At 45.5% G+C, this 23,150-nt stretch overlaps 1 protein-coding gene across 5 annotated transcripts in view; it reads right to left on the bottom strand.

The window, feature by feature from the left end:
- LOC120049350 (CUGBP Elav-like family member 2) overlaps nt 1-23,150 on the bottom strand; it is a 77,325-nt gene that overhangs the window by 38,707 nt on the left and 15,468 nt on the right. For all 5 annotated transcript variants that reach the window (XM_038995607.1, XM_038995608.1, XM_038995609.1 and 2 more), the window contains exon 2: nt 4,847-4,929. In XM_038995607.1, coding sequence (XP_038851535.1) covers nt 4,847-4,929 — 83 coding nt within the window. The remainder of the gene's footprint in view (nt 1-4,846; nt 4,930-23,150) is intronic.

Genomic DNA, 23,150 nt, shown 5'->3' with positions numbered 1-23,150 from the left:
CTACGACGTCACATCTTTAATATCCTATACCACGGTTCAGCTGTTTCAAACCAGAGGGCCACGCAAACATTTCCAAGGTTACTCACTGTTCATATCACATCAGGCTTCATTATGACATATCCTCTGGTACCACATGCAGCGGCAAGAACTGTCATATTTTTACACAAAATAACTCCAGGGTTGCGTCCAAAATGGCACCCTATTCCCTATAGTTCCTGGTCAAAAGTAGTGCACTATATAGTGGACAGGGTGTCAATTAGGACGCAGCCTAGCTATCAGTCCAGGGAGGGTTACCTCATCCCTTTTTCCAGAGAGGGAGCCAGACTCCTCTCTCTGCTGTTCCATAAGTGGCGTTCTGAAAGCTCTTGGTGAGAGGGCAGGGACACGTGAAACGTGTCAACACCTGAACAAACAACACAGACAGGGCCCAATGTGATGGGAGAGCTGCCATTCCTACTTTAACTTCAACACGCATTGACACCCACTCTGACTGTTGTGATTTCCTCCAGTCCACACCTCTCCACCCTCAGCATCTCCTAACTCAGTCCTGAATTCTTCCTGATTAGTATTGTGACTACTTGTGTGTGTGTGTGTGTGTGTGTGTGTGTGTGTGTGTGTGTGTGTGTGTGTGTGTGTGTGTGTGTGTGTGTGTGTGTGTGTGTGTGTGTGTGTGTGTGTGTGTGTGTGTGTGTGTGTGTGTGGGTTCATTTCTTTGGCCTTTCGAATTGATGGGCCATTCATTACAGGACGAGTCTGTACTCATGTGACATTGAAGTATAATAATTACCTCACCATCTGAAAGGCTGACATGGTTGGGACCTGTGTGTGTGTGTGTCAAATTGTGTGAGTGTGTCAAACTGTGTGCGTGTCAAAGTGTGTGAGTGTGTCAAAGTGTGTGTGTGTGTGGTCTGTGAAGTGCAGCTTTTTAATGAGCCCCACTCTCCTTATCAAACTTGACGCTCTGCAGCACTCTGATCAGCCTGCATCAAGGACACGGGGCTCGACTGATCACGTCTGAACTCACCCCTCCTCCCCTCTCTCCCACCCTCGTCCCACCCCGACAAAGTGAGAATGAAATATCCTTGAAAGAAAAACTATGAATCAAAGGCGTTTTTCATCCAGCGTTTTTCTCACACAGAGAGAGAGGGAGAGATGGAGAAATGGACAGAGAGAGAGAGAGAGAGAGCTGCTGGAGGGCACTAGAAAGGACGTGTCCTAGATTAGCTCTCACACATCCTTCTCTCTCCCTCCTCCCCCCCTCTCTTCCCCCCAGCCACACAGACTGTGTGTGTGTGTGTGTGTGTGTGTGTGTGTGTGTGTGTGTGTGTGTGTGTGTGTGTGTGTGTGTGTGTGTGTGTGTGTGTGTGTGTGTGTGTGACAGGCAGTCTGTGCCATGCTGTGGGCGCTGGCGTGGGGAGACACCAGCCATCTAGACATCTGTCAGCCGCTGATGAAAGAGTTCAATTTAGTGGAAAATCTCAGACAACCTTGTCTGGCGGACGGGCCGACAGGCTTTAACTCACATTTGTATTTGTGTTTGTGTCAGACCTGTTTTCCAATAGTATTTCAGGTATTTCATTTCAAATACTCAAATACACTCCCATGCATTAAACCCAGGTATTTGAAAGTAGTATTTAAAATAAGTATTTGAAAATACTTTCAAATACAATTTGGTCGATTCAAATAAAAATATGTGTTTTGGGCTGTGAATTAAAAAATACTTTTACAACAAATACACCAGTCTCAACATCAACAGTGAAGAGGCGACTCCGAGATGCTGGCCTTTTAGGCAGAGTTCCTCTGTCCAGTGTTCTTTTGCCCATCTTAATCTTTTCTTTTTATTGGCCAGTCTGAGATATGGCTTTTTCTTTGCAACTCTGCCTAGAAGGCCAGCATCCCGGAGTCGCCTCTTCACTGTTGACGTTTAGACTGGTGTTTTGCGGGTACTATTTAATGAAGCTGGCAGTCGAGGACTTGTGAGGCTTGTGTTTCTCAAACTAGACACTCTAATGTACTTGTCCTCTTGCTCAGTTGTGCATCGGGGCCTCCCCCTCTTTATATTCTGGTTAGAGGCAGTTTGCGTTGTTCTGTGAAGGGAGTAGTACACAGCGTTGTACGAGATATTCAGTTTCTTGGCAATTTCTCGCATGGAATAGCCTTCATTTCTCAGAACAAGAATAGACTGACGAGTTCAGAAGACATTTCTAAGTGACCCCAAACTTTTGAACGGTAGTGTATGTGTGTGGGAGTGTGTGCTTCTGGCTGTGCGTGTAGTGTGACTACTTGTGTGTGTGTGTGTGTGTTGAGGTCCAGACTGCGGATGGCTGTGCTGCAGGGGAGGGTATTATGTTCTTAAATATCTGCAGAAGGAGCTGCGGGCATGTTTTCAGTAGATAGATGTTTTGGGGCCAGTTTAAAGCACAGCTCAGTGGTGACATTAGAGGCTCTAAGAGAAGCGGGCCCCCCCTAGCTACGTGTCCCGACCAGCCATCTCCACCCTCATTTCTCCAACCCCCCACCCACAGTCCCCAGAGCTTCATTAGCTGTTCATTAGAAAGAAAACTCTTACTTTAAGTTTTTGTACCTCTAAAAGAGAGTCCCCCCCGCCTCCTTTCACTCATCTAAAGCTACTTGGCAGATTTGGGGAGGGGAGGAGGTACAGTATTTGTGTGTGTGTGTGTGTGTGTGTGTGTGTGTGTGTGTGTGTGTGTGTGTGTGTGTGTGTGTGTGTGTGTGTGTGTGTGTGTGTGTGTGTGTGTCAGAGTGTGTGGGAATCACTTAGGCATACGTCCTGTCCCTGTTCTGACCTGTGCAGGTTTCAGTAAGATCTCCATTAACACATCATAGCACAAGCACAACACACGTGCATGGAAACACACACACACACACACACACACACACACACACACACACACACACACACACACACACACACACACACACACACACACACACACACACACACACACACACAGCACTTGCAGTCTGCTGCCAAAGCTGGAGGCTTCGAGAGAGAGGGGAGAGGGGGGGGGGACAGGCAGGGAGTTGGCAGAGGAGAGAGGCTGCTTTTCTACAGTGTGTCACTCCAATATGTGGATGGCAGTCTAGGCCTTTGTTTTGATGAATTCCGTGTTGGAGATGGGGGGAGTATAGGAGTACTATGCAGGGCTGTACAGAACAGCCACGTTTACAGTCACTACCACATTCTCTCCAGACTGTTCACACACAACGCCGTACTCAAACATGGCAGCCATTCAACTGTTCCTGTGTGTGCCCTAAATCAATATGGCCGCTGTTCAGCTCTGCCAGCCGCTCTCGTCCAATATGGCCGCCGTCCAACTGCTGTGATTGGATCTCACCCTGTCAGGGCCTACAGTTTAGAGCGCAAGAATGAACGAGGGAGAGACAGAGAGCCAATATAAACATGGTTCTACTGCCTTTTACAAGAGAGGGAGAGACAGAGAGCTAACAAGCACGGATTGCTTTTTAGCTGAACTCATTTATTGCCTCGCCCTAAAGCGAACTGTGCTCTCCCTCTATCCTTTCCTCATCACTCCGTCCTCTCCTTAGCTCACCTCTCTGTCCATTGCTCTCTCTGTCCACCTCTCTACCTCCACTCAACGATAAAGCATTTATGGACTTTCTCTCTCTCCCACTACATCCCTCCAGCTCTCCCTCTCTCCCAGAGGAAGGTCAGTCAGTACTTTATTAAAGTCAAATTTAAACATATCCACAGTGCTGCATTGCCTTGGAGATCTCAGAGGAGGCCATTTTAAATGAGTTAATCATGACCTCCCAAAACCGCTCAAATGGATTTGATTATGGTGCTATTGATTCAGCCCTGTGTTCGTTTTAGAGTGTTACCTGCCTGGGAAAGGAGGGACAGAGGGAGGAGGAGTTGGCAGAGGGACAGAGGAAATGAGGGAGGGCGGTAATTTCACGTTCCCCTAATCCTAAAATGTTTAGAGCATGTGACGTATCATATCCGCCCTCCACCCTCATATCCACCCTCATATCCACCCTCATATCCACCCTCTCTAACCCAATAGGTCCATCCACTAACCAACAGAGGAAATACAGTGTACAGACTTCCCTTCCCTCTAATCAAAAGGCTTCGAGAGCCTCAGAACAGCCAAGGCTGCAGCCTTCCAACACCCCAAGCAGGAGTAACCGTGGCCCAGGGGCCTGTTAAACCCAGAGGAGCAGCTAGAGACTTCCAGAACCTGGGAGGGGAGCCGAGACAAAATCCTATTGCTCTTCTATCACTCCACTGTGTTTAATATACACACAGGGACAGAGGACAGCAGCAGGAGTCTGGTTGAGGAAAGGCCCCTACAGCACACACACACACACACACACACACACACACACACACACACACATACACACATACACACACACACACACACACACACACACACACAGAATACATAATGTAGTCAGACACAAATGACACAAATAAGCATCTAAATGCAGTTAGTGACAGAGTAAAGGCCTATACACACACACACACACACACACACACACACACACACACACACACACACACACACACACACACACACACACACACACACACACACACACACACACACACACACACACACACACACAATACATAATGTAGTCAGACACAAATGACACAAATAAGCATCTAAATGCAGTTAGTGACAGAGTAAAGGCCTATACACACACACACACACACACACACACACACACACACACACACACACACACACCATACAGACAGCCACAGTGTGTGACGTGACAGTAATGGGAGATGTCCCCTGGTCATCACTGACACTGCGTGACAGCAGGGCAGCGTGGGCCGTGAACACACACTCACCCCTGTTAAGGTCTTTATGTTATGCAGTGCATTCTGGGCTTCAAGGGCAGCTTTCCGTGTGTAAAACGTGACAAAACAGCACCCTGGGAGAAGAGAGGGGGAGAGAGATGAACATGATAAGCAACCAAAAAAGTGTTCTTAATTTATTCATACATTTTTTCGTCATCCGTCAAAAGTAGGCTCAAGGAGAAACCAGCATAGCATTTAAATGAAGAAAACATTCATGATTTTAAAACAATTCAGGAGAAACAGGAGCCAGAGAGAGAGCCAGAGAGAGAGAGAGAGAGAGAGAGAGAGAGAGAGAGAGGTCATGCACAACATGAGCTCCTGAAATATTTGATTTTTTTTGGTTTTTAGAATGAGATAAAGACTCTAATCGAAGAAGAATTCCAGACAAGAAGTGATGAACAACAACTCTATTCATTCAGAATAGAAAAAAAAGTAACTTTGCGCCTCAAGTTAAGACGTTTTGAGTCTAGCTAGCTAGCTACACAACAAAGACCTAGCCAGCAGACTAACAAGCTAGCCAGAAGAAACGAGCTAGAACAAACCTAGCAAGGGCAGTTAATACAACTACATCAAACGACCAAACTGAGTGAGAAAACCAAAAAGGAGCACGGACTAACGGTAAACATATCTTCAGTTTTTTGTGTGAGGATTTTTCACTCTTTTTGCTGTTTTTTTAACTAAAGTAGCGCGAACAGCAGACGAACAAATCGGTTGCCATGGCAACGGGGCAGCAGAACAGCGCCGCAGCAGCGGGAGTAGCAGAGCGCACAGACACCATGTTCCCACTCCCCCTCAGCGCAGAATCCATTCTCTACCCAAAAAAGGCCAAAAATGACACAATGAGGAAAGCTATCAAACAGAAACTACTAGAGGAGAGGCCAGAAACCCTTTTTGCAGACCTCTACAAAAACGGTGACGTGAGTAATCTCATCTTTCTCACTGACCAGCCAAATGCATGGCGCTCAGCAGTGTGCTCTCACTACCCATGCATAAAGAAAGAGGGAATCTGTAATGGGTGGAAGCTGAAAATCAAAGAGACAGACGACCCTGATAGCACCATGATAACAATCAACCTCTACAAGACTGGGACTGTCATGGTGCAAGGTAACATCAGGCTGTTTGAAACAGACTTTCAGACCATTAAGGAGAGAGCGGAGAGAGAGAAGAACACCACCAGTGACATGCCCTCCCACAAGACAAATTCCACCAGCACCACCCTCACCCCTACCCTCCCCACCCAAAAAGGCACATCCAGCACCTCTCTTCCCACCATAGTGGAGGACACGCCCCAGGAGGAGAGCGACCCCCTCAGTGCAGAGCAGGCTCAGGCCCTCCTCACCACCATGGCTGCCATGAGGGATGAGTTCACCAAACTGGAGGGGGAGGTGGTCCTGCTCAGGGAGAGCGTGAGCAAGCAGCAACCAGACAACCACACCTTAGAGGAGCTCCTAACCAAGGTGAGGACAGAGCAGGACAGCAGCCTTGCAACACAGCTGAAAGAGGTTCAGCAAGAGAGAGACGGACTCAAGAGAGAGCTGGCTGATCTAACACAGGAGGTGAGAGAGCTCCAAAAAGACAGACAGAGCAGCAATAAGGAGCTGACCACACTAAGAGAGGAACTGCAGGAGAGAAAGAGAGCAGAGGACAGGCTGCAGGAGCAGATAGATCACCACCCTATGACCTGCCCTCACACAGCAGAGGAGCCCAGCTCAACCAGCCAGACTTCCCCAGCCCTGCCTGCTGCACCCCTCCTCCCCAACCCACAGAACAGCCTCCCACTGACAGTGGCACCGACACAGACCAGCCACACCCCAGCTCCAACACCCACCAGCCCCCACTCTGCCCCCCCCAGTCCAGAAGAAACACTGGCTGACATCGTCCTGTTAATGGACTCAAATGGGAAGTATGTCCAGGAGAAGAAACTTTTCCCTAGACACAAAACGAGAAAGGTGTGGTGCCCAACAACGCAGAGTGCCATGGAGCTGCTTGATAAGGCCCATCTCGGGTCGCCAAGCCACATAATTATACATACCGGAAGCAACGACCTGCGTGCTCAGCAGGAGAGGGTGGCGACTTCACTACGGGGAGTGATTGAGAAGGCCTCCGCAATCTTCCCCAACTCAAGAATCATAGTGTCAACCCTTCTACAGAGGAGGGACTTCCACCCTGCCACAATCCAAAGAATAAACGCCAGCCTATCCCGGGACTGTGCCCTGCGACCCAATGTACACCTGGCCCACCATCCCACCCTCGATCTGGACTGTCTCTATGACCATGTTCACCTGTACAGGGAGACAGTCCCCATCCTTGCCAAGACTCTCAAGGACGTCGCTTTAAACCGCAGCCCGACCTCTCCACCCAGGAACAGCGGAGCAATCTCCACCCCGCCGAGATCACCGAGACAACACCCCGGACCAGCACCCTGGACACCCCAGCCACGACCACAGCACCACCAACCTCAATGCCCACTACAGCCAGCGCAGCACAGACCACCCCAGCCCAGCTTCAGAGCCACCCAGATGAGGCCTACCACCCCCCTCCTCCCCACCGCAGACCCACACCTGGAGGAGCCACAGCCCAGCAGGCAGAGCTACGCACAGGCTGTGAGAGGAGCAACTGGCCCAGCCCCCACCAACCAAATGAGTGACATTAAACAAATGCTGAGTCTACTATGCTCACATGTGATAGGCCGAGGGTCATGGTAAGATGAGCACAAGAACACCACCATCCTCACACTACATCCACCCAAGTGGCATGACACAAATTCTTGTGTCATCATCTTAAATGATAAACATAAGAGTTTACTTTAATTGAAAAATCCTGTTTTAATGGTTCTTCTTGGATTCTGAATGTTTGTCTCATTTTGAAAGGTAAAGAAAAGAAAGAGAGAAAAAAAAAAAAATTATGAAGTCTTTTTACGTTGCATGTTGGAATTTACAAGGATTGAAGTCCTCTGCTTTTGGGCTAAAGAGCAGAAACCCAGACTTCCTGAAAGAAATTGATGATGTTGATATTGTAGTACTACAGGAAACATGGTGCAGAGGTGATGTTTCCACTGGCTGTCCACTAGGTTATAGGGAGATAATCATACCATCCACTAAATTAAAAGGAATCAAACAGGGCAGAGACTCAGGGGGAATGTTAATATGGTATAAATCTGAACTAATTAATTCAATCGAATTGATCAAAACAGGAGAATTCTTTATCTGGTTAAAAATCAACAAGGAGGCTATCTTGACAGATAAAAACGTCTTCCTCTGTGCCACATACATTCCCCCCTCAGAGTCACCCTACTTCAACGAAGAGAGCTTCTCCATTCTAGAGGGAGAAATTAGTCACTTTCAGGCCCAAGGCAACGTACTGGTCTGTGGAGACCTGAATGCTAGAACAGCAGAAGAACAAGACACTATTAACAGTCATGGGGATAAACACCTACCAGGAAGCAATAACCTTTCCCTCCCCACATACCCCCACAGAAACAACTATGACAAAGTGAAAAACAAAAACGGAGTACAGCTCCTGAGGCTCTGTCGAACACTGGGTCTGTACATAGTCAATGGCAGGCTGAGAGGAGACTCTTTTGGTAGGTACACCTACAGCTCATCCCTTGGCAGCAGCACTGTAGACTACTTCCTCACCGACCTAAACCCAGAGTCTCTCAGAGCCTTCACAGTCAGCCCACTAACACCTCTCTCAGACCACAGTAAAATCACAGTGTATCTGAGAAGAGCAGAACCCAACCATGAAGCATCACGGCCCAATAAATTACATGGTACTAAACAAGCCTATAGATGGAGTGCAAACAGTACAAACATCTACCAAAAAGCAATTAGTAGCCAAAAAATACAATCTCTCCTGGACAACTTTTTAGCCTTAACATTCTCCTTCAGCAATGAAGGTGTAAATTTGGCCGTTAGAAACATAAACTTCATATTTGACAAATTAGCCTCCTTGGCTAATCTAAAGAAGCATAAGAGCAAACCAAAAATAACAGATAATGAAAAATGGTTTGATAATGATTGCAAAAATCTAAGAAAATCATTGAGAAATATATCTAATCAAAAACACAGAGAACCAGACAACAAAAATATACGCCTTCAATATGGGGAAACACTGAAGCAATACAAACGCACCCTAAGAACAAAAAAGGAACAGCACATTAGAAATCAGCTGGATGGAATTGAGGAATCCATAGAATCAAACCACTTCTGGGAGAATTGGAATAAATTAAACAAACCTCATCATGAGGAATTGGCTATCCAAAATGGGGATATGTGGAGAAATCACTTTGCAAACCTCTACAGCAATATAACAAAGAGCCCAGAACAAAAAGATATACAAGAAAAATTACAAATCCTTGAATTAGCAGTCAAAGACTATCAGAATCCTGTAGATACCCCAATTACAGAAGAAGAATTATTGGAAAAACTATGCAATCTCCAACCCAAAAAGGCCTGTGGTGCTGATGGTATTTTAAATGAAATGATCAAATATACAGACCACAAATTCCAATTGGCTATACTCAAACTCTTCAACATTATCCTCACTGCAGGTATTTTCCCCGATATTTGGAACCAGGGATTGATCACACCAATCTATAAAAACGGAGACAAATTTGACCCAAATAATTACAGAGGAATTTGCGTTAACAGCAACTTGGGGAAAATTCTCTGCAGTATTATAAATAGCAGACTACATCATTTCCTTGACGAACACAACGTCCTGAGCAGAAGCCAGATTGGATTTCTAAAAAATTATCGTACAACAGACCACATTTACACCCTCCACACTCTAATTGATAAACAAGTTAACCAAAACAAAGGCAAAATCTACTCGTGTTTTGTAGATTTCAAGAAAGCATTTGATTCAATTTGGCACGAAGGTCTTTTTTATAAACTAATAGAAAGTGGTATTGGAGGGAAAACATATGATTTTATTAAATCAATGTACACTAAAAACAAATGTGTGGTTAAAATTGGCAACAAGCAAACAGACTTCTTCTCTCAGGGGCGGGGAGTGAAACAGGGCTGCCCAATAAGTCCAACATTATTTAACATCTACATTAATGAATTGGCAAAAACATTAGAAGAATCGGCAGCACCTGGTATCACCCTACACAACACTGAAATCAAGTGTCTGCTGTACGCAGATGACCTGGTGCTGCTGTCTCCCACTAAAGAGGGGTTACAGCAGCACCTAGATCGTCTTCACAGGTTCTGTCAGACCTGGGCTCTGACCGTTAACCTAAAAAAAACTAATATAATGATATTCCAAAAAAGGTCGGGAAATAAGGATGACAAATATAAATTCTATTTGGACACAGTTCTATTAGAACACACCAAAAACTACACATATCTAGGACTAAATATGAGCAACACAGGTAGCTTTCACATGGCTGTGAATGAGCTGAGAGACAAAGCAAGAAGAGCATTCTATGCCATTAAAAGGAACATCAAAATTGAAATTCCAATTAGAATCTGGCTCAAAATTTTTCAATCAGTTATAGAACCAATTGCTCTATATGGCAGTGAAGTATGGGGTCCACTCTCTAATAATGAATTCACCAAATGGGACAAACATCCAACTGAAATATTGCATGCAGAGTTTTGCAAGACTATATTGCAAGTACAAAGAAAAACTCCAAATAACGCATGTAGGGCAGAATTGGGCCAATACCCCCTCCTCATTCGAATAGAAAAAAGAGCCATCAAATTTTACAACCATCTAAAAACAAGTGACCCTAAAACATTCCATCACACAGCTCTACAATGTCAAGAGATGAAACCAGAGAAGAGTCCCCTCAGCCAGCTGGTTCTGAGGCTCAGTTCACCAACCCAAACCAACCCCATAGAGCCTCGGGACAGCCCTCAGAAAATCTGGCCCAACCAAATCATCACAAAACAAAAAGAAAAATATATCACCTATTGGAAAGACACCACAAAAAATCAAAGTAAACTTCAATGCTATTTGGCTCTAAACAGACAGTACATGGTGGCAGACTATCTGACCACTGTGACTGATAGAAAACTGAGGAAAACATTGACTAGGTACAGACTCAGTGAGCACCGTCTGGCTATAGAGACCGGTCGTCACAGACAAACCTGGCTGCCCAGAGAGGACAGGCTGTGCTCACTCTGCTCCAGGGGAGAGGTAGAGACAGAGGTGCATTTCCTACTACACTGTGACAAATACTCAGACCTAAGAGCATATTTCTTTCCCAAAATTATAACTCAATACAAAGAATTTGAAACTATAAAAGATGAAGAAAAAATCAAATATTTATTGGGTGAAAAGCCAAAATGTGCAGTTTTGGCAGCCAAATATGTGTCCTCCTGCCATAACCTGAGGGACAGCCAGTAAAAAATCCCATTTAGCTTAGTTTTGTTTTGTCTTTCATACCAGGTTATAGGTCTTCTCAAGTCATGTTGACACTGGTCTACTACCATTGATTTAATGTATTGTTCTGATTAATATTGTTGTTGTAGTTGTTGTTAATGGTGATCCCATGTCCACAACTACTAGTATTATTACTGTTGGTCCCACCATTTATTTATATATAAATATATATATATTTTGTATATATATACATATATATTTTATTTTTATTTTTCGATATGTATACTTTGACAATGTAAGTAATAATGAACTTGCCATGTCAATAAAGTCAATTGAATTGAATTGAATTGAGAGAGAGAGAGAGAGAGAGAGAGAGAGAGAGAGAGAGAGAGAGAGAGAGAGAGAGAGAGAGAGAGAGAGAGAGAGAGAGCGCGTAGAGAGCGTAGAGAGCGTAGAGAGTGTAGAGAGGTCTAGTCATTATACGGTAGATGAGATAGTAATCTCCAGTGTAGGTAGCAGACAGTCCAGCTGTAGACCATTAAGCCACAGTCAGCAGTGTAAGGAGCAGAGGAACTGCTGAGTCATGTAGAATCACTGCTTTTCACACACTTACAGTTTTCAATTCTTCATTTTCTGAGACGTGCGTGAATGACTAGTCCTACTGTCCATCCATCTCACTTCCGTTATGTTGCACAGGTACAATGTATTTTTAACCCTACACCCTTTGAGAGGAATTGGTAGTATGCATTGGAGCTTGCTTTGCAGAGGGGTTGATGATTGCATTCCATTGGAAAAGGTGGCTTTAAAATGACCAGGATTTTCATATGGTGTTGTCTGTGTTTGGGATGGTTAAGGTCTTGGCCTAGCATGAAGGGAGTGCACTGGGATTTCCATAGAGTAGGGCTTGTGTATGGGCAGGTTTGAGCTTAGTGTAACAGTAGTAGTCTGTATTTCAATTCCCATAGCGTATAGCCTGTGTATGCGAGGGGCTAGCCTAGCATTAGCTGTGTGCTGTGATGCCCATGGTGTGGGGCCTGTGTATGCGAGGGGCTAGCCTAGCATTAGCTGTGTGCTGTGATGCCCATGGTGTGGGGCCTGTGTATGGACAGCTTTGAGCTTCGTATTAGCACTGTTGTCATTCCCATAGCGTAGAGGCTGTATGGAAGGGTTAGCCCAGTCTGGCAATGCATGTGTATTGTGGTTCCCAAAGCACACAGCCTATTTAGCTCTTATTGTGTTATCATAGGTATGGGGGGGTTAGCGTGTTAGTGGTGTGTATTGTGATTCCCTAGCATTAGTGTTGTATCAGCGTTGCTTAGCCTAGCATTAGTGTCTTAGCCTAGCATAGGCCTATTGTGATCTCCATAGCGTAGGGCCTGTGTATGGGATGGTAAGTGTAACAGTAGTGGTGTGTATTGTGATCTCCATAGCGTAGGGCCTGTGTATGGGATGGTAAGTGTAACAGTAGTGGTGTGTATTGTGATCTCCATAGCGTAGGGCCTGTGTATGGGATGGTAAGTGTAACAGTAGTGGTGTGTATTGTGATCTCCATAGCGTAGGGCCTGTGTATGGGATGGTAAGTGTAACAGTAGTGGTGTGTATTGTGATCTCCATAGCGTAGGGTCTGTGTATGGGATGGTAAGTGTAACAGTAGTGGTGTGTATTGTGATCTCCATAGCGTAGGGTCTGTGTATGGGATGGTAAGTGTAACAGTAGTGGTGTGTATTGTGATCTCCATAGCGTAGGGTCTGTGTATGGGATGGTAAGTGTAACAGTAGTGGTGTGTATTGTGATCTCCATAGCGTAGGGTCTGTGTATGGGATGGTAAGTGTAACAGTAGTGGTGTGTATTGTGATCTCCATAGCGTAGGGCCTGTGTATGGGATGGTAAGTGTAACAGTAGTGGTGTGTATTGTGATCTCCATAGCGTAGGGCCTGTGTATGGGATGGTAAGTGTAACAGTAGTGGTGTGTATTGTGATCTCCATAGCGTAGGGCCTGTGTATGGGATGGTAAGTGTAACAGTAGTGGTGTGTATTGTGATCTCCATAGCGTAGGGCCTGTGTATGGGATGGTAAGTGTAACAGTAGTGGTGTGTATTGTGATCTCCATAGCGTAGGGCCTGTGTATGGGATGGTAAGTGTAACAGTAGTGGTGTGTATTGTGATCTCCATAGCGTAGGGTCTGTGTATGGGATGGTAAGTGTAACAGTAGTGGTGTGTATTGTGATCTCCATAGCGTAGGGTCTGTGTATGGGATGGTAAGTGTAACAGTAGTGGTGTGTATTGTGATCTCCATAGCGTAGGGTCTGTGTATGGGATGGTAAGTGTAACAGTAGTGGTGTGTATTGTGATCTCCATAGCGTAGGGCCTGTGTATGGGATGGTAAGTGTAACAGTAGTGGTGTGTATTGTGATCTCCATAGCGTAGGGTCTGTGTATGGGATGGTAAGTGTAACAGTAGTGGTGTGTATTGTGATCTCCATAGCGTAGGGCCTGTGTATGGGATGGTAAGTGTAGTAGTAGTGGTGTGTATTGTGATTCTCATAGCGTAGGGCCTGTGAGGGATAGGGATGTGGCGTGTGGTTGGCTGTCCCTGTTGGTGTGCTGTCAGGAAGAGGATCAAAGAGCAGAGCATAGTTCTCACACACTAAGGCTGCGTTTAGACAAGCAGACCCATTTTTTCACTAATTGGTCTTTTGATCAATCACATCAGGTCTCTTCACATCAGATCTTTTTCAGAATTGGGCTCATGCACAAAACTAGCAGTAGTGTACTCAATGCTGTGTTCGAGACCACCTAAAGCCAGACCGATTCAAGACCAAGACCGGAGGAGGGGCGAGACCGATACAAGACCGGAGGAGGGGCGAGACTGAGTCCAGACCGAGACCGGAAGAGGGGCAAGACTGAGTCCAGACCGAGACCGGAAGAGGGGCAAGACTGAGTCCAGACCGAGACCGGAAGAGGGGCAAGACTGAGTCCAGACCGAGACCGGAAGAGGGGCAAGACTGAGTCCAGACCGAGAACGGGAGGGTGACTAGGGGTCCGAGACAGAGTCAAGACCGAGACCAGAAAAATGCAAGTCAAATTAAAGACCATGATTATAATTTTGTCAAATCAGCACCATAATAAGAGTTGAACAGGTCCAGTATTTCTGTGTTCATATTTCAGAACAACATATGGATTCTTTAGACATTCAGAATAGTAAAGAACTGCACGTTGAGGAAAATAGAGCCACTCTACAAATATTACTAACCCAAACACAGTGGGGAACAATGGGCCTTCTACGCCTTCAGAGAAGTGCTAAGAGTTTATCAAATAATGAGTATAATAATAATCATGTTCTGATTTAAAAGTTTTTGTCGATAAGGGTTAACACTGAGGGTTAACACCAATTAGAATTTTTCTTTGCTGGTCTCTGGGGAGATTAATCTAGCTAGCTAAGTCAGCCATTGGCTAGGCCACCAGAAGCTAGATAAAGGCATATGCCATTCAACTGTATTTAGGGCAACATTTGTGTGGAGTAACAGTGGAATCAACCAATCACATTTTGACTTAATGGGTGGGACCGTTTTTACAAAAACGTCTGCCTATTTGAAGGCCAGCAGGTGTTAACAAAGAGGATGTTGTTGCTAATGTGTTAGCTTCTCTCGTTTCAAGGATAATGAGCATCATCTGCTGAGGGGAACGGTGTTTTTTTATTGCAGCGCGATTTTGCTGTTGTTAGCTATCTCTTTGAAAAGAACCTGTGTGTGTGAAACATTGTTGCATTTAAAGTGGAACTGACTGCATTTTAGCAACATTACATTTACACCCCCAGGAAGAATATGACACATTTAAAAAAAAAAATCTGACAAGTGACCACTTAGATATGGTCATTTTCACATTTTCATAGATTCTTAGAATGTTTGGTTATTATGTACAGTAAGGCATTTGTGATAATTCTATAGTAATATAGAGTGGGAAAGCGCGGGTGCATTTGGACAATTTATAGACACTGCAGTAAATAAAACCGAATAAAAAACATCTGTCTTGTCCAGGACCGGAGTCAACACAGGCCGGTGCGCTATAGCCAATCAGAGCTACAGTAGGCCTTTAAACAAGCCATTTGTCACACAGACCTTCCATCATTCACTTTGAACTGGACTGTGTGTTTACAGGCAGTAGCAACAGCGCGACTTTAGACCATTAGAACGCATTCACCAAATGCCACAAAATACACCTGAATGGATTTCTGCAAATATGTAAATACCACGGGAGTTCTGTTACATTTGGGAACTTTACAGTCCTATTGATCAAACACCCATGAACAGGTAGGCTCTCTCCCTCAGTTATGCACGTCAACAACAACCAGATCAACAACTAATGCTAGCCAGAGCAAGATAAGCTAAAATGCTTAATGTTTTGTTTTTGTCTTCTTATGAATGGGACCTACTGGTTTATGGACTGCTTCTCCTTTAACATCATGCTGTGTGACTGCTGTCTTTCCATCGACCCTATGCAGTGGTGTAGTGGTGCTTTAACATCATGCTGTGTGACTGCTGTCTTTCCATCAGCCCTATGCAGTGGTGTAGTGGTGCTTTAACATCATGCTGTGTGACTGCTGTCTTTCCATCAGCCCTATGCAGTGGTGTAGTGGTGCTTTAACATCATGCTGTGTGACTGCTGTCTTTCCATCAGCCCTATGCAGTGGTGTAGTGGTGATTTAACACCATGCTGTGTGTGACTGCTGTCTTTCCATCAGCCCTATGCAGTGGTGTAGTGGTGCTTTAACATCATGCTGTGTGACTGCTGTCTTTCCATCAGCCCTATGCAGTGGTGTAGTGGTGCTTTAACATCATGCTGTGTGACTGCTGTCTTTCCATCAGCCCTATGGAGTGGTGTAGTGGTGCTTTAACATCATGCTGTGTGACTGCTGTCTTTCCATCAGCCCTATGCAGTGGTGTAGTGGTGCTTTAATATCATGCTGTGTGACTGCTGTCTTTCCATCGACTCCATGCAGTGGTGTAGTGGTGCTTTAACATCATGCTGTGTGACTGCTGTCTTTCCATCAGCCCTATGCAGTGGTGTAGTGGTGGTTTAACATCATGTTGTGTGACTGCTGTCTTTCCATCAGCCCTATGCAGTGGTGTAGTGGTGCTTTAACATCATGCTGTGTGACTGCTGTCTTTCCATCAGCCCTATGCAGTGGTGTAGTGGTGCTTTAACATCATGTTGTGTGACTGCTGTCTTTCCATCAGCCCTATGCAGTGGTGTAGTGGTGCTTTAACATCATGCTGTGTGACTGCTGTCTTTCCATCAGCCCTATGCAGTGGTGTAGTGGTGCTTTAACATCATGTTGTGTGACTGCTGTCTTTCCATCAGCCCTATGCAGTGGTGTAGTGGTGCTTTAACATCATGCTGTGTGACTGCTGTCTTTCCATCAGCCCTATGCAGTGGTGTAGTGGTGCTTTAACATCATGTTGTGTGACTGCTGTCTTTCCATCAGCCCTATGCAGTGGTGTAGTGGTGCTTTAACATCATGCTGTGTGACTGCTGTCTTTCCATCAGCCCTATGCAGTGGTGTAGTGGTGGTTTAACATCATGTTGTGTGACTGCTGTCTTTCCATCAGCCCTATGCAGTGGTGTAGTGGTGCTTTAACATCATGCTGTGTGACTGCTGTCTTTCCATCAGCCCTATGCAGTGGTGTAGTGGTGCTTTAACATCATGTTGTGTGACTGCTGTCTTTCCATCAGCCCTATGCAGTGGTGTAGTGGTGCTTTAACATCATGCTGTGTGACTGCTGTCTTTCCATCAGCCCTATGCAGTGGTGTAGTGGTGCTTTAACATCATGTTGTGTGACTGCTGTCTTTCCATCAGCCCTATGCAGTGGTGTAGTGGTGCTTTAACATCATGTTGTGTGACTGCTGTCTTTCCATCAGCCCTATGCAGCGGTGTAGTGGTGCTTTAACATCATGCTGTGTGACTGCTGTCTTTCCATCAGCCCTATGCAGTGGTGTAGTGGTGCTTTAACATCATGTTGTGTGACTGCTGTCTTTCCATCAGCCCTATGCAGCGGTGTAGTGGTGCTTTAACATCATGCTGTGTGACTGCTGTCTTTCCATCAGCCCTATGCAGTGGTGTAGTGGTTTCTGGAGAAGTGGGTATACTAACATTTTGCCAAAAAGTTCTCAAACGGCCTGCCCAGCAAACGAAAGGACCCCTGTATTCCTGAATTTTCCTAGAGATTTTACAGATTTTTCACTCTCAGATTTTTCACTCTCAAAATAAAAAAAATATGTAAATACAAAAAAATACAAAAATGTGATGGTTTAAATTGACAACAATGTTTAAACCACATCAATCTGATTGGGTGGGCCTGTCAGGGCCTGGCTCCCCAGTGGGTGTAGCTCTGTCCAACCAGACCCATCCATGTCTACGCCCCTGATGCAAAAAGCACGTTGACAATTGTGCATCACAAATAGCCTACTAACCAACACTTCGGACTTAACTTTTTAAATACCTGGTTTGCATACCCATTGTTGCCTTAGTTACCATATACTGGTAGATATCATAAATTGAAATGTCTTTCCTACCCCACCCGCTACCGATGTCATTCTTCTGTGAGCTGCTCCATGCCAAAACACGTTGAGAGCTGCACACGTCCTGCCTGCACATGATATTCCGCTGAAACTAGGCTATGTGCCCGGCACACGAGGATACTTTATGCATGATTGCTCTATTGTACTGTAGAATTGATAAGTCGTGTACCTCCACTACACTACTTTGATACGCATCAGTAGGGATTAAGAAGTGAGTATACGCAATGTCCACTGAAAAAAAAGTGAGTGTACGGCTTATACCCGTGTATAGCCTCCCCTACACCACTGGCCCTTTGTGTTTTACTAAAAGTGCACTCTCCTACATGAGCGCGCTGGTATTACGGTTGATCTCCTTTCAGAATCACTAACCTGTCACACACTGAAGACCTATAGGTTCACCACTGTACTAACCTGTCACACACTGAAGACCTATAGGTTCACCACTGTACTAACCTGTCACACACTGAAGACCTATAGGTTCACCACTGTACTAACCTGTTACACACTGAAGACCTATAGGTTCACCACTGTACTAACCTGTCACACACTGAAGGCCTATAGGTTCACCACTGTACTAACCTGTCACACACTGAAGGTCTATAGGTTCACCACTGTACTAACCTGTCACACTGAAGGCCTATAGGTTCACCACTGTACTAACCTGTCACACACTGAAGGCCTATAGGTTCACCACTGTACTAACCTGTCACACACTGAAGGCCTATAGGTTCACCACTGTACTAACCTGTCACACTGAAGGCCTATAGGTTCACCACTGTACTAACCTGTCACACACTGAAGGCCTATAGGTTCACCACTGTACTAACCTGTCACACACTGAAGGCCTATAGGTTCACCACTGTACTAACCTGTCACACACTGAAGGCCTATAGGTTCACCACTGTACTAACCTGTCACACACTGAAGGCCTATAGGTTCACCACTGTACTAACCTGTCACACACTGAAGGTCTATAGGTTCACCACTGTACTAACCTGTCACACACTGAAGGTCTATAGGTTCACCACTGTACTAACCTGTCACATACTGAAGGTCTATAGGTTCACCACTGTACTAACCTGTCACATACTGAAGGCCTATAGGTTCACCACTGTACTAACCTGTCACACACTGAAGGTCTATAGGTTCACCACTGTACTAACCTGTCACACACTGAAGGTCTATAGGTTCACCACTGTACTAACCTGTCACACACTGAAGGCCTATAGGTTCACCACTGTACTAACCTGTCACACACTGAAGGTCTATAGGTTCACCACTGTAACCTGTCACTCTGAAGACCTATAGGTTCACCACTGTACTAACCTGTCACACACTGAAGATCTATAGGTTCACCACTGTAACCTGTCACTCTGAAGACCTATAGGTTCACCACTGTACTAACCTGTCACACACTGAAGGCCTATAGGTTCACCACTGTACTAACCTGTCACACACTGAAGGCCTATAGGTTCACCACTGTACTAACCTGTCACACACTGAAGGCCTATAGGTTCACCACTGTACTAACCTGTCACACACTGAAGGTCTATAGGTTCACCACTGTACTAACCTGTCACACACTGAAGGCCTATAGGTTCACCACTGTACTAACCTGTCACACACTGAAGGTCTATAGGTTCACCACTGTAACCTGTCACTCTGAAGACCTATAGGTTCACCACTGTACTAACCTGTCACACACTGAAGGCCTATAGGTTCACCACTGTACTAACCTGTCACACACTGAAGGCCTGTAGGTTCACCACTGTACTAACCTGTCACACACTGAAGGCCTATAGGTTCACCACTGTACTAACCTGTCACACACTGAAGACCTATAGGTTCACCACTGTAACCTGTCACTCTGAAGACCTATAGGTTCACCACTGTACTAACCTGTCACACACTGAAGACCTATAGGTTCACCACTGTAACCTGTCACACTGAAGGCCTATAGGTTCACAACTGTAACCTGTCACTCTGAAGACCTATAGGTTCACCACTGTACTAACCTGTCACACACTGAAGACCTATAGGTTCACCACTGTAACCTGTCACACTGAAGGCCTATAGGTTCACCACTGTAACCTGTCACTCTGAAGACCTATAGGTTCACCACTGTACTAACCTGTCACACTGAAGGCCTATAGGTTCACCACTGTACTAACCTGTCACACTGAAGGCCTATAGGTTCACCACTGTACTAACCTGGCACACACTGAAGGCCTATAGGTTCACCACTGTACTAACCTGTCACACACTGAAGGCCTATAGGTTCACCACTGTACTAACCTGTCACACACTGAAGGCCTATAGGTTCACCACTGTACTAACCTGTCACATACTGAAGACCTGTAGGTTCACCACTGTACTAACCTGTCACACACCGAAGGCCTATAGGTTCACCACTGTACTAACCTGTCACACACTGAAGGTCCTATAGGTTCACCACTGTACTAACCTGTCACATACTGAAGGCCTATAGGTTCACCACTGTACTAACCTGTCACACACTGAAGGCCTATAGGTTCACCACTGTACTAACCTGTCACACATTGAAGGCATATAGGTTCACCACTGTACTAACCTGTCACACTGAAGGCCTATAGGTTCACCACTGTACTAACCTGTCACACACTGAAGGCCTATAGGTTCACCACTGTACTAACCTGTTACACACTGAAGGCCTATAGGTTCACCACTGTACTAACCTGTCACACACTGAAGACCTATAGGTTCACCACTGTACTAACCTGTCACATACTGAAGGCCTATAGGTTCACCACTGTACTAACTTGTCACACACTGAAGGCCTATAGGTTCACCACTGTACTAACCTGTCACACACTGAAGACCTATAGGTTCACCACTGTACTAACCTGTCACACACTGAAGACCTATAGGTTCACCACTGTACTAACCTGTCACACACTGAAGGCCTATAGGTTCACCACTGTACTAACCTGTCACACACTGAAGGCCTATAGGTTCACCACTGTACTAACCTGTCACATACTGAAGACCTGTAGGTTCACCACTGTACTAACCTGTCACACACCGAAGGCCTATAGGTTCACCACTGTACTAACCTGTCACACACTGAAGGTCCTATAGGTTCACCACTGTACTAACCTGTCACATACTGAAGGCCTATAGGTTCACCACTGTACTAACCTGTCACACACTGAAGGCCTATAGGTTCACCACTGTACTAACCTGTCACACATTGAAGGCCTATAGGTTCACCACTGTACTAACCTGTCACACTGAAGGCCTATAGGTTCACCACTGTACTAACCTGTCACACACTGAAGGCCTATAGGTTCACCACTGTACTAACCTGTTACACACTGAAGGCCTATAGGTTCACCACTGTACTAACCTGTCACACACTGAAGACCTATAGGTTCACCACTGTACTAACCTGTCACATACTGAAGGCCTATAGGTTCACCACTGTACTAACCTGTCACACACTGAAGGCCTATAGGTTCACCACTGTACTAACCTGTCACACACTGAAGACCTATAGGTTCACCACTGTACTAACCTGTCACACACTGAAGACCTATAGGTTCACCACTGTACTAACCTGTCACACACTGAAGGCCTATAGGTTCACCACTGTACTAACCTGTCACACATTGAAGGCCTATAGGTTCACCACTGTACTAACCTGTTACACACTGAAGGCCTATAGGTTCACCACTGTACTAACCTGTCACACACTGAAGACCTATAGGTTCACCACTGTACTAACCTGTCACACACTGAAGGCCTATAGGTTCACCACTGTACTAACCTGTCACACACTGAAGACCTATAGGTTCACCACTGTACTAACCTGTCACACACTGAAGACCTATAGGTTCACCACTGTACTAACCTGTCACACACTGAAGACCTATAGGTTCACCACTGTACTAACCTGTCACAAACTAAAGGCCTATAGGTTCACCACTGTACTAACCTGTCACACACTGAAGGCCTATAGGTTCACCACTGTACTAACCTGTCACACACTGAAGGCCTATAGGTTCACCACTGTACTAACCTGTCACACACTGAAGGCCTATAGGTTCACCACTGTACTAACCTGTCACACACTGAAGGTCTATAGGTTCACCACTGTACTAACCTGTCACACACTGAAGGCCTATAGGTTCACCACTGTACTAACCTGTTACACACTGAAGGCCTATAGGTTCACCACTGTACTAACCTGTTACACACTGAAGGCCTATAGGTTCACCACTGTACTAACCTGTCACATACTGAAGGTCTATAGGTTCACCACTGTACTAACCTGTCACACACTGAAGGTCTATAGGTTCACCACTGTACTAACCTGTCACACACTGAAGGTCTATAGGTTCACCACTGTACTAACCTGTCACATACTGAAGGTCTATAGGTTCACCACTGTACTAACCTGTCACATACTGAAGGCCTATAGGTTCACCACTGTACTAACCTGTCACACACTGAAGGTCTATAGGTTCACCACTGTACTAACCTGTCACACACTGAAGGTCTATAGGTTCACCACTGTACTAACCTGTCACACACTGAAGGCCTATAGGTTCACCACTGTACTAACCTGTCACACACTGAAGGTCTATAGGTTCACCACTGTAACCTGTCACTATGAAGACCTATAGGTTCACCACTGTACTAACCTGTCACACACTGAAGATCTATAGGTTCACCACTGTAACCTGTCACTCTGAAGACCTATAGGTTCACCACTGTACTAACCTGTCACACACTGAAGGCCTATAGGTTCACCACTGTACTAACCTGTCACACACTGAAGGCCTGTAGGTTCACCACTGTACTAACCTGTCACACACTGAAGGCCTATAGGTTCACCACTGTACTAACCTGTCACACACTGAAGGCCTATAGGTTCACCACTGTACTAACCTGTCACACACTGAAGGTCTATAGGTTCACCACTGTACTAACCTGTCACACACTGAAGGCCTATAGGTTCACCACTGTACTAACCTGTCACACACTGAAGGTCTATAGGTTCACCACTGTAACCTGTCACTCTGAAGACCTATAGGTTCACCACTGTACTAACCTGTCACACACTGAAGGCCTATAGGTTCACCACTGTACTAACCTGTCACACACTGAAGGCCTGTAGGTTCACCACTGTACTAACCTGTCACACACTGAAGGCCTATAGGTTCACCACTGTACTAACCTGTCACACACTGAAGACCTATAGGTTCACCACTGTAACCTGTCACACTGAAGGCCTATAGGTTCACAACTGTAACCTGTCACTCTGAAGACCTATAGGTTCACCACTGTACTAACCTGTCACACACTGAAGACCTATAGGTTCACCACTGTAACCTGTCACA

The sequence above is a fragment of the Salvelinus namaycush genome, chromosome 6, assembly GCF_016432855.1.
Source record: "Salvelinus namaycush isolate Seneca chromosome 6, SaNama_1.0, whole genome shotgun sequence".
In the NCBI taxonomy this organism is placed as follows: domain Eukaryota; kingdom Metazoa; phylum Chordata; class Actinopteri; order Salmoniformes; family Salmonidae; genus Salvelinus; species Salvelinus namaycush.
This window is presented reverse-complemented; position numbering and strand designations above follow the sequence as displayed.